Genomic DNA, 17,886 nt, shown 5'->3' on the forward strand with positions numbered 1-17,886 from the left:
ACGTACTGAACTCGTACCCAGGGAAAACAACACGCCTTGCTATGAAGAGCGGCGTCGAATCAGCTCGTTTTGGGCGCGAGGAGGTAAACACCATCTATTCGTTATTATTAAAAGTTTCTATATAGCGCCACCAACGTTATATTTTGGTAAGGTACACGTGAGTTTAAAACCAATGTGTCACTGACAAACATCACTTGTTACATCAACACAAATGTGAGAAAGGACATAGAAGAAAGAACAGTTTCTCAATAAATATTCTTGCAATGTCGTTACCTGCATTGTCCAGAGTTGTAGAGCTAGGTAGACTAACCACAGTCACCCGAAGCTGCCTAAAGTGTCGTGTAACAACTTTGACTTTGAGGTTAGTTTGTAAAAACATAAACTGTACTGTTAGTGTTAGTTAGTAACTGAAGTACTGTTGTTAAATTAAACCATTTCTGTTTTTATCTACCTCAGGGCTCAGCGACCATCTTGTCTTCTTGTCTTGTCTTGTTGTACTCACAACACGCTAAACCTTGCATTGCAGGATCATTTCCGTGCGATGAAATCCCTCGCCTTCGGCTCGGGCCTTTATCACACATCAACGACCCTGCTGCAGTGCTGGTTTTTAAACGGCCGTTAAAAAAGAACTCGTCGCTACCCTTTTATTCCCTTATTTAAATTTTGTTTCCAATCTCCGCTAAACCTTTTTTCTTTCTTACAATGCTACAGGAGACTCACTACCAAGCCCCCAGTCAACATTTGTCAACCAAGCAGGACGAGATCATGGCTGACAAGGTGTGGTCTTGGTACTCTCGGCAGTATCGTACTTTGTGCAATGCCAATAAGTAGCAAATTATCACATACAGCTTCAGTAAGCCTTCAGGTAAATGTTATAGTATGGCGACAACCATATAGGTGATTGTACGTGTCCCGATAAAGGTGCAGACAGTTTGTAACATTTGAATCATGTTATGTTTTGGACTTGTTCAAGGAATCAGGAGGTGAGCATCTGTAATAATAAACTACAGCATTTATAAGGCCCACTATACTGAAATCATTCAAAGGCGCCGGTCTGGCAGAAGTTGAAGATTAAGTTCAAGTATTGTCAAGACGTTGGAAAGCAAGCATGAACAAAGTGTGTTTTAAGTTTCTGCTGGAAGAGAGTGATGTGCGTTTGTCTGAGCTGAGGTATTCCGGAAGTGAATTCCAGGGTCAAGGTGCTATGTTGGAAAAGGCCCTGTCCCCAAAACTGGCCAGGCGAGTTCGAGGAACATGGAGCATATTACTGATAGATCTCAGGCTTGGTCTAGTTGTACAGGGTGTCAAGAGATTTTGTACCCCCTGGTTGTGCTACTGCCCCTACCATTTGTGGACTTTTTAAAGGGACACGTTGGCTTCAGGTTGCGCTTTATTGGGCGTTTTTGGGCTATGACAAGCGTTTGATGTAAAATGATTACGGTTGGAAAGATGTTAAAAAAGTAGAATATAATGATCTACACAAACATGCCTTAGAAATGCTTCGCTTTTGCTAACTTTCTCGAAACAAAACGCTCCGCCATTTATGGGGGTCAAGATTTTGACTCCCATAAATGGCCGCCAAATTCACTAGTCTTATTTCCAGTCGCAGCCGTTGAACTATACGACTGAGCAATTATTAACCATTTTACGAACCCCATTTGTATCTATCTCTTCCTCCATGGTTACCAACAACAAAAAACAGTTCATGAACAAAAATAAAAGGGCCTACGTTGAATTAACTTTTTATAAATCTATCTAAGCAGCAAGTTCAGCCCACGTCCCGGGGCCGAGCGGCTGCCGCCGAGCGGCTGCCGTCCAGCGGGCCATCATCCCCCGCGGCCAGACCTCCCCAGACGCACTGAACTCCCCGTTCTTGCTCGTACGATGTAGGATTTTAGCGGGGCCAGTCTAGTAATGCGAATACTTTGTACACGAAAGAATGTCTAGTACCCGTTTTACTTATACTAATAGTGCATGTGATTCTGTAGTCGTGTGTCTCTTTTTGCCTCGGTCCTTTGCAGCAAAAAGACGAGATTATTTAATACTAACTAGCGAGTGGAGTTGAAACAAAACTACAGCTAGAGAATTCATCCTCTCATAAAACATCTGCTCAGACATGTCGGAGAGGCGTTTACCGTGTAAGTATAGTATGCAATTGCGAGTCACATATACCCCACAGTTCGTTTTTAGATACAAAATTACAGGGACTTTACTTCTCTGTTCTTTCTCTATGCTGTTTGCATGTACATGTAGAGTCACAGGGCAACAGAACAGTGGTGTCTATCTAATACTAGTCCATCGCCATAGGATAGATGTCACTTGTCTTCTTTGCCAACATGATCCTTTCTTCGGGGTATACATTCATTGTTTTATAAAATAATGTTTATGTCTATTATGGGGATGTAATTCCTTGACCTTGGTCTTGGACGGTACTATTTGAGGTAGCTCCTGTTTACATTGCTCAGAATCATTTGACAGCAAAATTTACTGTGCGATGCATCTGAACAGGGAGCACATACTGCAAATGGTAGTTGGCAAGGAAAGCTAAAATAAAGTAATACTCTTGTCCACAAAAATGAAGCTTCCATAGGCCCTTTTTGAAACCACGGCTTCGGCTTTGGATTCGGCTTCAGACTCCGTCCTCTTGTCTGAATCCCTACGCAAAGCACGCTCAGTATTGTCCAAACATCTGCGGGGCCAAGCTAGCCCGAGCTGAATCCAAAGCCAAAGCCGTGGTTTCAAAAAGGGCCATAGTCTAGAAGAACTCTTTTCAAAAATTACAAAACAAAATCAGAAACGGGGAACAATTTTATTATTTTCTAACATTTTTGTATTGATACTTGATTGCCAGGTCACAGTGAAAGTTGGGTGGTGATGTGATTATTGAAGCCGGTATGGACAAGAAAGAGTACACGTACATCAAAGAATTTTTCCAAGCACGGTTAGATGACAACCAGCTTCTTCCCAGGACAGGAAAACTCTGCTAATTAGGCCTGGGCAACCAGTGAAAATTACTAATCGACTAGTCGCACCTCCATCCAATAGTTGCGATGACACTAGTCGCGACAAATTTTTAATTATCACGATGCACTGTGGCAATGTGTGCCGCAAGCACAATATAGTCTAATTCAAGCGGAAAAGATTGAAGATTTGTGTCACTGATGTCTGACTGTGTTCTGTAAGTAAATTATGTTGTCATGAATAGTAATGAGCGACTAAATTGGTTTACCAAACAGGTAGACACAATTTTTTTTAACTATTTTTGTAGCACGTTTAACTGGATAGTTGAAAACAATAGTCGCAACTCGACTAAGGATTCAATAGTTGGAGTCCAACACTAGTCGCCCAGGCTTACCGCTAATGGTGCAAGGATGGCTTCTACCCACAGCCGCCATCCCCCCCCCCCTAATACCACCACCACTACTACATGTACCAACAGAAGAACTTGTAGCAAAACACAAATCCAGATTTTCCACTTCTTAAATTTAATTTCCACAATTTGGCTACAAAAATGTCTGTACAGGTGTGCATAAGACATAAGGTCAGTGCATTATTAGCATTATTGGCAAGTTCTAGAGTTTGTATGTAATCAAATAGAATCTTTGTCACAAATTTATAGGAACTTTATAAAACAATATGGTCAATTTATTGAGACATGTTTTTAAAATTCACAGCAGTACACGATGTATTTGCAAACATTAATTAAATTTGTCCTTTGTCAAAGAACACTATAGTCCCATGCAGTATCCTTAGTAATAGTTGGTGTATCTCCTCAATATTTATGCATAAAATAATAAACCTGTGACAATTTGGGCTAAATTTGGCAATAAAAGCTGCAAGAAACAGTGAAAGAAAAACACCATTGCAGTATAGAAACAAGTCCTTTGACATGCCTCTCATCATGTAGACTTTATCAAGTGAGTTTTATGATCACAAATTAGTAATTACCAACGTCTAAGGTATAAAGTCCCTTTAGAGAGACCAATGCCTTAAATCGAGTGATTTGGTTGTAAAATGCATTGTATGGTTAGAAAGGATGTTTTAAAAGTAGAATAGAATGATCAACACAAGTATGACTTGAAATTGGGTGGTTTTCCTTTAAAACTTTTACTTATTCGAACTAACATGGTCTGCTAGTCAACAATATGACTAGTTCTAAAACATCATTCTGACCATGCATTTCATAACAGGCATGTGGTTTGAAATCAAAATACACTTGCAAGGGTTAAGGTTAAAAAATTGAAATGGCACTGTGTTTATCAAACTTGTTGCATCTATGATCCATGTCTCTTTATGAATACAGAATAAAGATATTTCAGATAAATTTATTTGAATACAGATTGTTTATGTTTTTGCATTTTGTTGTTCTTGGGTGTTTTTTGTTACAAAATATCAAAATCTCAAATAATACAATAAATATGATTGTATAAACAATTGGCCATGTACTTCAAATTAAACTTAATCATATGTCGTTGTGATGAAAACAAACTCTGCTCACATCACATTCAATGATTTGTTGACATGAGTAATGTGCAAAAAAAAAATAATAAGTTTAAGTATTGACATGTGTTAATTTAGGAATAAGAATCTACTTGTTGACAACGGGAAATATTGCCATTTGTTAAACCTGTTTTGCATAAATCATGTGTAAATGAAAGTTGAAACTATCTGGAAATATACCCCTGATTTTACAAACACAGTAACCAGGTAGTGTTACTCTATTTCCAGTACCATTCTGACATGACACATGTTGTCTGTGAAGGCTGGCTGGGTGGCAAAGTCATTTGTTGTGTAAATCATGCTGCCCTGGTGTACATGTCATTCCTGTGATGTCGTGCCAACTCTAATGGTGGTCCAGAACAAGGTGCCTCAAGATCTTTTCAAATATAAACACAAACATTTTTGAAACAATTAACAAAATAAAAATTGGTTATTTGTACATGTATATGGAATATAAAACCCATGCACTTGATGTTGATTCATTAAAGTGACATTTTAGCAAATACTACCTCCCTGCAGCCGATTTCACGAAACTTTACGCAACTGCGTGAGTCCACTTGCGCAATTTTAATGGCGCAAGTTGCTCCATAAACGTTGCACAAGTGGACTTACGCAGTTGCGTAAAGTTTCCTGAAATCGGCTGCTGGTCAAAGACATGATGTTGTTAGGATGTGGCTGTTCAGTGTGAAGTATTTTGGTAATGCAACGTTGGCTAAGGAGGCTGTTTACAAGTAACTACAATGAATGAAAGCTTAAATTTGTGTTTCCTTATTAAATGTTTGTTTACACATTTACTTTGTTTCCTTTTTTTTTTGGGGGGGGGGGACACAGATCAAAATATCATGTAACAAAACTGGACTGCTTTGACAGTACATGTGTATATTGTTATACATGCACATGCCATTGACAGTATGAAATAATCAGTCTCTTACTGCCAAGTTTGAGAAGTATTCATCCGGCCTTTGTTTGCAGCATGACCTGTCCTGTTGTGTTGGCATCTCCCTACAGTTGGTACAAACCCACCAGCTTGGCAAGAGCTTTGCGGAGGTGGATGAATGTGGACTTGGAGGTGCCGGGTTTGATGAGGTCTCCAAGATGTTTACGCCAAGTCCTAGCATCTGCTCACATAGTACCTTCAACAAGAAATTGAAAACCATTGATATAACTTATTATATTAGTTCTCGAAAATTTTATTTTTTATTGTTTGAAAGGTCACACTTCTCTGAAAGAATTCGGGTTGACTTGGGTACGAGTTGACTTGGGTACAATATTTTGGGTAAACTGTTAAAAATATACAAAAAACATTTCATAAATCTGTACTATTTTTAAAATGTACTTCTACAATTTTTACAAAAGCCCTCACCTTCCCAGCCAGATAAACGACTCTTTTAATTGTAGCATCAAAGTAAATTAGGGTAAATTATGCCAAGTCATTAGTACGCTGGGCACTCGATTCAAATCCCCACCCCCATCTATGCACCAAGTGAATAGATCTACAAAATTATATGTAAACTAGTCATAGTACATGTACATTATGTACTCTCACAACTCAGTGCTGCGGCTGTCTCATGGCTGTGAATTTACGTGTCATGTCCACAATAATAACTAACAATAACATTGCATTGGGTATAAACAATCACGGTCCGTTCTCTCTCTCTCGTCGGCTAGTCCATGTCCCACTACATTATTCTTACCCTGATTGGCGAGGTGTCCTTTCCTTCTTTTTGGACGTGTCTTCAATCATCTCTTTGCGTAGAGCAATGAGCTGAATCTGTGTTTTTCGGCGATCCATTTTGACAGAAAAATGGTGTGTTTACATTTCACACAACGTCGTATGGTAGAGAACGGTATATTACCTCGTGTTCTTCTGGTAGGTTTACCAGGCCATTGGCTACTGCGCCAGCCTAACTGCTGTGCATCGCGCATAAACGGACGATCGTTTTGACGGCTTGAAAAACGTATATATTTTGCGGGGCATGTTTCGGGGTCAGAGGTCACTGTTTGTTTTGTTTAATTAACATTCACTAATTACAACACATTAAATGTGTTTTATTGCAAGAACAACTCTTAATAAGTATAAGGAACACCCTCAAACGTGAAATTTTGTGAACTCTGAAGGCAACGTGTTCCTTTAAGGTTTTTTTTTCTCTTCACCCAAACAGGACCAATCTGAAGCGTTAAGTCATCAGTCACTGATTAAGAGTGCTGCAGCTATTACTGTGGATTCATCATGTGTGCTTTTAACACATGCCGCATTAGCGGCTATAGCACTACATAAGGAATACGCTAAGGTACAGTGAAGAAATCTTTTGGGTAGGGGTTTATTTGAATTAAAGATTTATGCATCCTTTTCAGACCTACCAAGTCTCAACCATCAGGCGTGAGAGTTTTGCTCAAACATTTTTGAGTTAAAGACACTGGACACTATTGGTAATAGTCAAAGCCCAGTCTTCTCACTTGGTGTATCTTAACATATGCATAAAATAAACCTGTGAAAGTTTGAGCTCAATTGGTTGTCAAAGTTGTGAGAGAATAATGGAAGAAAACACGGCCTTGTAGCCCAAAATGTGTGCTTTTGACTCAGATGCTTGATTTTGAGACCTCAAAATCAAATTCTGAGGTCTCGAAATTCCGTATTCCTGATATCCAGTAAGCTGACCAATGGTTGTTAATAGAGATGTACACACAGGAGGAAGTCTGCTATTCAATCATTTTAGATTAATCTTGAACTTCAGGTAATTACTTGGATTTAACTCCGACTCATCGGTATAAAACATGGAATGGTATACACATAATGAATGTTTATGAGTGCAATGGTGCGAATATGTTCATGAGTTGAAAGATGGAATGTTCTATTCAACGAGGCGGAGCCGAGTTGAATGGAACATTCCAGCTTTCAACGAATGAACATATTCGCACCATTGCACGAATGAAAAACATTCATTATTTGTTTTATATAACATCCAAGTAGAACTTTGTCATTTTGATTGAAAGAAACAACTTTCAAAACAAACAATTTCAACTGTAGAAGCCGAATGCTAGTAATTTTACTATGCCTTCTTGCAGTAACACCTGCTGCGTTACCAAAGACACGCGCACGCAGTGATGTTTTTACTCAGCTTTTTCGTTCCATCCGAAAAGTACCATTGCACGCTGGCAGCGTGCCAGCGTGCAATGGTACTTTTCGGATGGAACGAAAAAGCACGGTGAGTGACTCAGCGTGCAATGGTACTTTTATTTGCTATCACGTGACGGACAATCCTCCAATCAAATGGCAAGGATCTGCTTGGGTGTTATATAATAATAGTTGTTGGAAGCATATGCAAAAACTGTCCAGAGAGGGCGCCAGCCAACATTTCAACTTGTGTATAGACCTTTTCGCAAATACTGGGGCGCGCGCGTAAAGCTTGGAATTAGGTGCATTGTGGTCTAGCTGGTATCCAAATTTGATCCATATCTATCCCACAATGCACCTCATTCAACAGTCTACGCTTGCACAATGGTATTTGCGAAAAGGTCTATGACTTAAATATGAACTTTCTCTTTTTTTGGCAGGTTAATTTGCATTAAAGATTTAGGCCCTATGCATCCTTTTTTAGAAGCTTCCTTTGTGCAAGATTCAGGCTGATCTCATATCCGGCTTTTGTTGGATTTGCGAGGGGGTAGACTCTGAAGGTTTTACTTCTTGATTAATTTGTTCTTTTCTCTTGTTATTAATATGGAAAGTATTTACCACATCAGAAGAGTGCATTTATCACCAACATTTTGTCACTGATTAATGTGTGCCCGTTACACAATAAAAAGGTTCACTTACCATATTATTGTGTTATGAGCAATGTACTAATGACTAGCTGCTTACTAAGTCAATGTGGCTGGTCTACTAGTAGTACACTAACCACATTGACGTATTATTACTATGGATGTTTCTTCAGCTCTGGGTAGGATTTCACAAAAAGTTAAGATTAGTCGTATCTAGAGTTAGGACAAGTTGCTCCTTCTAGTAACTTAGGACTAGCCTCTATGTTTTGAATGACTCCTATGACTAGACATAATTGAGGGGAAAATCTTTGTTTGATTTCCTGTGTAACCTGTGGCTTTGTACTTTCATAGATGGTTAACCACTTGAAGCTTCTGCTCAAAGATCACGGTCAGTTTATTGGGGGTTCAGCCCAAGAAGATGCGCTTTGGCTGGAAATCATAGAGATGCGAGTCGGCATCGATGACAAGATGCTTGAAATTGAGGTACACTAAATCCTTGAGGACCATCTTATACTTAGACCTGGGGGTATCTTTCCCCCATTGTATTTCACCTTATTTGTAATGTGTGCTTAAAATTTCTTTCCAAAGATGTTTTATATTTTTATTGTTAACTGTATACATAAACATAGGCGATATAAACATTTTGATATTTATCTGTTATTTATGGTTTGGTCACGAAAATAAATAATAAATTAATAAATAAATAAACGCCTTTTTCAGTGGCGAAGCTATGATTGTTTTCCAGTGGGTAACTGTGCATTACAACGTGTTAGCTAGCGAGCTGCGTGCACGCCGTGTTAGCACGGCCAGTTGTGCTGAAAACACGGGCAAAAATTTGATGCACGGCTTGGGTGAAGCCGTGCTGTCTAATAATTTCAGTGAAAATTACTTAACTTCTTTTATTATTTTGTTGTTGTTTAACAGTTTAAAAACAGCAGTGAGTAAAATTAGATTTGGTTTTATCAGATTTCCTTCTTCTTTTTGAATCAAAATTTCAACGACGCAACCATAAAACAATCAGTCGAAGTTGCCTCGAAAACGTTGACCACATTGCGACCACACAAAACGCACAAACCACACATTACATAACACAACGCACGTGCAAATTACACAACGCAAGCGAGACACGCAGACTTCGTTTTAACAGTCAGTCGTCGTCATCGACCGTCATCAGCAGGCAGCGTGAACTCCATGCACGCATGGTATGATAGAGGCGAATTCACACGCGTTTTCGTTCAGATTATTTTAGGTACCAATCTCATCTCCACGATCCTACAAACCATCGCGCTCCGGATTTGTCTACTATGACGTCAGTATCGGTAACTGAGTGATACGCGGCGCAGTGCACCTTTTACCGCATACATTCTGCAGTTGCTTTGTAGATTGGTTCCGCAGTTTTTCCCAACTCGACGGCGGCAAACATGACGATCTTTTTTCCTTCTAGAAATTCAAGGGCACATCGTTTGTTCGTTGTGGAGTTTGTTTGAAACATCGAGACTTTTTGGGATTTCAATGTTAGCATCTCTTGGGTGTTAATGCAGTTGACAAAACGATGTTTATTTTCCGCGCGAAAGGTTCAAAAACTGGTTCATGTTTCTTTTTAAATCTCAAGTCGGTTTTGCTGTAGACCTCCCAAATTTATTTTTCAATGCATGGTACGTTTTTTTGCCCAGTGGAACTACTTAAATGGCACTGTCTTTCGTAACTGTTTGTTCTTTATTCTCCGCAGAATTTGTACAAATTGCCTTTGACCCAGTTTCAACAATTAATCAACCTATAAGACTTAGAAAATACTAATTACCATGATCAGTCAGTTTAAATTAAGCAAACAATTATGGTACATGTTAATCACTCTTGGCATTTTGGTTGGTTGCAAATATTTGTGTGAATCATCTTTATTTTACATTAATTAATTGATTTGTTTAAAATAAATACAACAACTATTATCAGCTTCTTGACCTTAGGCCTATAGTTCTGAAATCAAATGGACAAGAATGAATAGAAAATTAACATTAGCAAATGATAACTCTTAATTTCTTCAAAACCTCCTCATTTTTTTTTAGTCTTAAAGCAAAAATTTGTATCAAGAGTAACACATGCGCCAAAAATATTTTGTTGATAGCAAACTTGTACTGCATTATTTTTATCGCTTTTGAATCATTTCAGGCTAAATGGGTCCAAGCTCCATGGTCCAAGTAACTGCTTTGAACTGGCCTAATATTGACCCAAAAACATTTTGTAGAGTTTAATAATGTATAGTGGACGTCGATCACCTTTACAATATGTGTGCATTATAGCCTCTCATTTTCGAGTTGAAAACAAAACAAAAATAAAATCAAAATAGTTTACTTGTAACAGAAATAGGTACCAGAAATGCATCAGAAACCACCAGAGAGCACCTACAGTAGCCAAAGCTTCCAGGGTCCTTAAGAGGGGGTGGGGGTGGGTGGGGGTGGGGGTGAGACAGACTTGGCGCTGCGCGCTCTTGTTGTGTGCTACGCACACGTTTCTATTTTTTTGTAGTGATTTTAGGTTGCACTCCAACTTTTTCAGTTTGCACTCCCACTTTCCAAATTCCTGGCTAAGACACTGGTGCATTATGAGTTTCCATTCTGCAGTTCTTGCTATCTCATATGCCCAATTTGTTTTCTCTAATTTTAGATCTTTGGTAGAGTTACTGAACAATACCAGGGCCCAATTTCATAGAAAAAAAAATCCTTAAAGGAACACGTTGCCTTGGATTGGACGAGTTGGTCTTTGAAAAGCATTTACATCCATTCGTTACAAAATGCATATGGTTAAAAAGATGTTTTAAAAGTAGAATACAATGATCCACACACATTTGCCTCGAAATTGCGTGGTTTTCTTTTTACTTTGCAAACTAACATGGTCGGCCATTTATGGGAGTCAAAAATTTGACTCCCATAAATGGCCGACCGTGTTTGTCGATGCGGTAAAAGGAAAACCACGCAATTTCGAAAGATACTTGTGTGGATCATTATATTCTACTTTTAAAATATCTTTCTAATCATATGCATTTTATAACATACGGTTTGCAAAGACCAACTCGACCGATCAAAGGCAACGTGTTCCTTTAAGCACGAAATAGCTCGCTTATTTCACACATGTTACTGGCCAAAATTTCATGCCATATACATTGCTTGTGACTGGTATTTAGCTGTTGTTTACTTAGCATGACAATTGAGTGGAGTTTTGGCCGGTAGTCTGATTTTACTAAGCAGATCTACTGAAAAATTGCAGGTCTTCTGAATTAGCAGATCAAGGGCCAACATTTTGAAATGGGGGTCGGGGCGTGCAGCTTTACAATCATGATTCATTGTACAGAATCATCCATTTGTTTTTGTCTACAGAAAATTAATGACATGTTGACTTCGGCCGTCTTAGTTCTCGAACGAGCGGCAGAAGCTGCCTTCCAGGCAGGTAAGTAAAAGAGTGTTTTAAAATGTTAATTATGTATTATGTCTACTTGGGCATCAGTCATATGGCTACATTGTACTTTTTGTCATTTTTGTTAAACTAGCTGAATTAGTTACTTGGAGTCTTGGACACTTGCTCATTTCAGATTCTGATGAAATACTTGCCTGGTTGCTTGATTTCATTACATCAGGGAAAAAACTGAAATTCAAAAGTGTAACTCACAAAGAGAATGTATTGGTCATCAGACCTGATACTTCACGGAGGCAACGAAGGCAATTGCCTCTGTGCCCCCTGGCCATTGCCTTGGTGCCCTTGAATGCTCCAGTACAAATTTGCTATTTCCTCATATTCTAGCCTATTCCATAAAGACTTAATTGGTAAAGAGCACTGGAGAGCTGTTGATATTATATAATGTTGTTAGAATTGTTGTATGCATATGGGCAATTCCACGCTCAATCGCATTACACTTTTCAGTGTCATTTCTCAATCTTGGTGCTAGAAGTTCTATGTGAGATACTCTTTCCACTAGGTTTATAGACTGATTTGTACTTGACACCCAAGGCTTTGAATTGATAATATTAGAAATGTTGTGGGCTTTGTGCTCTGGCTGTCTGGATGTTATAACGTTGTAAAAAGCGGTCAGTCGCATTACACAAAAAGGACATGGTAAAAAAAAAGACTTGTCACAATTCAAAAATGTCCTCTATCAAAAAGCTTGCGAAAGTATTACTATATGTAACACACGACTCTTATACATGAATATATCCATTAAGATACTTATAAATTATCAGCAACTTGAACTTTTAGGTATATACATGGCAAAACCATGGTCAGTCGCATTACGGTCAGTCGCATTACAGTTTTCCAGACAATGTAGCCACGCCTACATGGAGCCCAAGCTGAGTTCATTCCTGTCAACAACTAAAAATAAATTGGTTTCATATATGTTAGCTATAACTTCCAAGTGGTAAGAAAGTTGTGACAAAAACTTGATTTTTTTGTGTCATGTCCATGTTTGCTTGGAATTGTCCATATGTTGGTATGCACCAAGCGTGTCTTTAAGTGATTGACTATTTATTTTATGCACAGATGTCGAGCTTTCTGCTGTGACTGCTGGACAGCATCTTCAACTTGTCCAGTCTCAACTGGACATGGCAAGGAAACTCTCCCAAAAAGCTCAACAAGACTTGACCAATATTCAGGTTGAGAGTATAAAGCAGTCGGCAGGAGAAGGCAGTGGTGGGACTGCTGTTGAGGAGACGGCGAGTTGAAGCTGGAGAAAGTAAGACGGTAGAAACGAGTTTCTGAATCGAACGACAAACCTTCAGGAAGGTAACTCTAGTAGGAATGTAGACATCTTATCACAACCCTTGAAAATGTGTTATGTAATTATTGATACGTCATGGAAGAAATAGAAACAAAAGTTGCTGATTTGGTGTCACTGTTTTCCATGTGAGATTCACTATCAACGAAGGTTGGGTTTTGTTTTGCACTTAAAAGTTTATTTTGAAATTGATAACTATTCAACTATTTGTCATCTACCAGCAACAATACTTGGTTCCAACTTGTTGTGATTGCATTTGAGGAAAATTGTGTGTGAACTTGCTGATATTAGTGTTCCAATCCTCCCTCCCACTCCAAGGGAGGATGCTGGCGGACTCGTCAATTATGACCTTTTTAACCCCTCTCTATCATCTACCAGCAATACTACTTTGTTTACTGACAAGATTGGGGTTTTGATTTTGCATTTGTAAGTTTATTTTGCAATTGATGACTATTCGACCAGCAACAATACTTTGTTCCAGATTGTTGTGGTTGCATTCCATTTGAATAAAATTGTTTCTGAACTTGCTGATATTTATTGTTTTCCAATCCGCCCCCTCTCACTCAAACGTAGGATCTTGACGTGTGAGGACAACTATTTATTACTGCCAGTAACAATAATTTTTTTCCTACTGTTGTTTCTGAACTTGCCGAATAATATTTATGGTTTTCCAATCCTTTCCCTCCCACTACAAGGGAGGAAGTTGGCGTTTGAGGACTCTTTAAGTTTTATTATTTTTTAAATGAATTATTATTTGACTATTTATCAACTACCAGCAACATTACTTTGTTCCAGATTGTTGTGATTATATTTAAAGACAATTTTTCGAACTTGCTGCTATTTATTGTTGTCCAATCCTTCCTCCCACTCCAAGGGAAGAAGTCAGAGTTTGAGGGATTGTAAGTGTAATTTACACTAGACTTGCTTACTGCTTAACTTCTTGCTTAATTGGCGACCTGAAGGTTTGGACTGAGATGGTCTTCCACACAGTTCTAGCAAGCAGTTCTTCCTGTCCTGTCCAATTAAGTCTGTGTCTTCTGCTATGAGTTTGAAGTCATCCTTTCTAGGGGGACCTTCAGTTTTCTTTCCATGTTTGGGCTGCCATAGAAGAACCTTAGCAGGCCTGTATGCTTCGTTTTTGAAAGGGCAGGGGCACCAAGGCATTTTCTCTTTTGTAAAGGGCGGAAAAATGAGGAACTTATAAATTCCTACTGGATCATTTTAAGGGCACCAAGGCAATGACCAGGGGGCATGGAGGCAATTGCCTTTGTTGCCTCAGTGAAGGATCGGGCCTGCCTTAGTAACTATTTCTTCTTCCCTTCTGGAACAGGAAGCCTTATTAGCCTCAAACTATCAGAAATTTTTCAAAACCACTGCACACTGGACTTAATTGATATTAGAGAGTGGAGTGGCACATTGTGACCCCTCCTGTGCTTTTTTTATAAAATTGTAATGGGCTTATCACCATGAAATGTTGTGACTGGATTTTTTAATGTTTAGGGCCAGAATCATGGTTTATTTAAAGACATTAAACAATTTGCGGTCCAATGACCGAATCAAATTTTGAATTTACAAATTTAAAAACATTAAAAGCACACAAACAAGGGTTCAACAGACTAAAAGATTAAAAGCACACAAACAAGGGTTCAACAGACTAAAAGAAAGGGGGAAAAATGATAACCATTTCAATCAAATTTTCATCACAAAGGTGGCCCGTGCATGGGCATCAAAATTGGACTTTAAAATTTCAAATAGAAATTTTACTTTTACTGAAAACAGCCTTGAGAAATATACAAAATTAAAGAAAGATCTAGAGAGAGCGATAGCTATAACGCAAACTTTAAATATGTTATTGTTACAATTACAGTTATTTCTTATCTCCTAGCCCATGGAACCAATGGTTTTACATTGTAGTGAACTGTTAGTACTTTTTAAACTACCTTTTGTACTGTGAATCTTTTGATCGTACTTATTTTTGATTTCTTTTGTTTTATTATTTGTTTTGTTTAAAAAAACAGTGGAGTGTGAAGTATCAATCTACAATTAAGAATTCATTTATATGGGATCCAATATGGCCACCCATGTTGGATCAGAATACATTATGGGATTCTATATGGCCACCCATGTTTGATCAGAATACATTATGGGATTCAATATGGCCACCCATGTTGGATCAGATTGCATTATGGGATTCAATATGGCCACCCATGTTAGATCAGAATGCATTATGGGATTCAATATGGCCACCCATGTTAGATCAGAATACATTATGGGATTCAATATGGCCAACCATGTTAGATCAGAATACATTACCGGGGATTCAATATGGCCACCCATGTTAGATCAGAATACATTACCGGGGATTCAATATGGCCACCCATGTTGGATCAGAATGCACTATGGGATTCAATATGGCCACCCATGTTGGATCAGAATACATTATGGGATTCAATATGGCCACCCATGTTGGATCAGAATACATTATGGGATTCAATATGGCCACCCATGTTAGATCAGAATACATTATGGGATTCAATATGGCCACCCATGTCAGATCACTATGGGATTCAACAGTAACACCAGAATGTAACAATGTTTTACAAAATTTCAAATTATGTTTGTCAATTTAAAGGCAGTGGACACTTGGTAAATTACTCAAAATAATTACTATCATGAAACCTTTCTTGATTACAAGGAATGGGGAGAGATTGATAGTATAAAACATTGTGAGAAACGGCTCCCTCTGAAGTGGAGTAGTTTTCGAGAAAGAAGTAATTTTTCACGAATTTGATTTCGAGACCCCAGATTTAGAATTTGAGGTCTCGAAATCAAGCATCTGAAAGCACACAAATTCGTGTGACAAGGGTGTTTTATTCTTTCATTATTATCTCGCAACTTCGACGACCGATTGAGCTCAAAATTTCACAGGTTTATTATTTTATGTATATGTTGAGATACACCAAGTGTGAAGACTAGTCTTTGACAATTACCAATAGTGTCCACTGTCTTTAAAAACTATTTGAGACATATATAGGCCTACAGGTAATTAGGAATAGGAAGAACTTGGTTACCAAAACTTGATAACAGTTTGGGGATTTGTTTAAATTGTTTGGAAAATTGTTATTACGTATAGTTTTGTCTAGGGTAGAAAGTTTCAAGAAAATTGGCTTTGGAAAATCAGAGGAGGCAATATACTAAAACAAATTTCATATTCGGTTAAAAAGAGGAAATCCCGGGGAAAAAATTGAAAGTAAACATTGTGCCTCTCCGCGGAACGTAGGTTATTTTTAAATTAAAAAAAAAACTGTTTTGATTAAAGATGTCATATAAATGCAATAAATTTTGACACGCAGAAGCTGTGTGTCAATCCGAGTTTAAGTATTGACTTGCGACGGAGTATATAGTATGAGTTTAAGTGGCGCTTCATCACAGTGTGTAGTATTTAACGGATGCATAGTACACAAAGTCTCCTGGTCACCATTTTTAGGTTAAAGTTGTTTTCACCGTAAAGGTGATTTTCACGTGAGGCACCTCTCCAGAGATACCAAAATTGAGCTTGATTCTGGTATTTTGATTTCAAAGAAAGAGACCCCATCAGCGTGCATTAATTAGCGGGCACAAATTCCTGCAGTTGAAAGGAGCAATCTAGAACAAGTTCGAGTGCGCATGGTTAACTAAAGGTATACTGTTTTGGCTCGAACCCAAGCTGGTCAACCAATGGGAGACTTTGAGGCGCTAGGTGGCAGCAGACTTACCAGGAAATTTCCATTGATTACGTAGTTTTGAGCGTGCGCACATGACCGAGAACAATGGATTTTACCTTGTAAGTCTGCTACCACCAAGCGTCCCAAAAGTCTCCCATTGGAACCAGCCGCAGGACCATCTCAAACATGCTTTTCTAGAGATGCGATGCTAGACAAACGCGGTTTACAATAAGTAGTATTTTTAAGAAACCGTTATTCTTCATTCCTGGGAAAACTTTGGAGTTTATTTTTTAGTCTATTTTGTTTCCCAGGTAGCCAAACGAAGCCGTTGTGTCCATTAAAGGCGTTTGTTCTGTGGTATCATGTGTATCAGTAGATTTCATATGTATGCACAAAGTCGTTGACACTTTGGTGATCTTTTTTAAATGATTTCTTTTCACCACATCTATCTAAATATCATTACATCACTAAATTACATAAACTGTAAGCCGGTATGCCCCTTTAAGGGTTTTAGTTATTGTTCGTAACACAAAACACAATGTCCACAAATTTACGTTTCTAACACAGTTTGAAGATAATGGTTAAAGCACTCCAAGAAGCTTCCCTTAAAATAATACAGTGCTGAGGTGCTGTAGTTTTTGAGAAATTAGTAAAACAATGTCACGAAAATAATTATTAGGGCCCTGTAAGGTGCGAGTCCTTCCTCCATGCTGAAATAATCTCCCAGCTTATAACTTCCTGCAGGACACAGTTGCCTTTGAACTCATGCCTTTCGACAAGCCTGGGCTTTTCCGGTTATGCCCCAATTTGCAATTCTCCTCGATACTGTTCTTTGTTATTTTGATTATATGTTGGAACGGAAATGTCTTGAAAATGAAATGAGGAAAAATTTGGTGTCTGGCGTTTACGCATGGTGAAGAACAAAACAGAAATTACTTCATAATAAGATTTGCATGGCGGGAACAAACCTTGACCTGTAGACGCTGTCGAGGTCATGACCTCGACTGCAAACTGTGCAGCGTTCCTATGAAAACCGCACACAGTTGGTCGAGTTTATTAGAAGTTTAGATTTGAAACTTTACATGGTGGAAGTATTGAGTTGGGTCCTAGCTCTATGGTTGAAGTATAACTAAAGAGGGGTTTGTCACTGGGACAGGGCCT

The 17,886-nt window shown here is 38.5% G+C and overlaps 1 protein-coding gene across 1 annotated transcript; it reads left to right on the forward strand.

Annotated features, from left to right (window-relative positions):
• The first annotated feature begins 82 nt into the window (after positions 1–82).
• Positions 83–15,680, forward strand: LOC117291669 (diablo homolog, mitochondrial-like). Its single transcript, XM_033773510.1, has 6 exons — positions 83–361; positions 712–865; positions 6,663–6,791; positions 8,611–8,742; positions 11,631–11,700; positions 12,787–15,680. Exons 1-6 carry the CDS (start codon positions 264–266, stop codon positions 12,966–12,968), a joined length of 765 nt encoding a protein of 254 aa, XP_033629401.1. The 5' UTR covers positions 83–263; the 3' UTR covers positions 12,969–15,680.
• The last annotated feature ends 2,206 nt before the right edge of the window (positions 15,681–17,886 follow it).

Source organism: Asterias rubens, chromosome 6 (assembly GCF_902459465.1).
Source record: "Asterias rubens chromosome 6, eAstRub1.3, whole genome shotgun sequence".
In the NCBI taxonomy this organism is placed as follows: Eukaryota; Metazoa; Echinodermata; class Asteroidea; order Forcipulatida; family Asteriidae; genus Asterias; species Asterias rubens.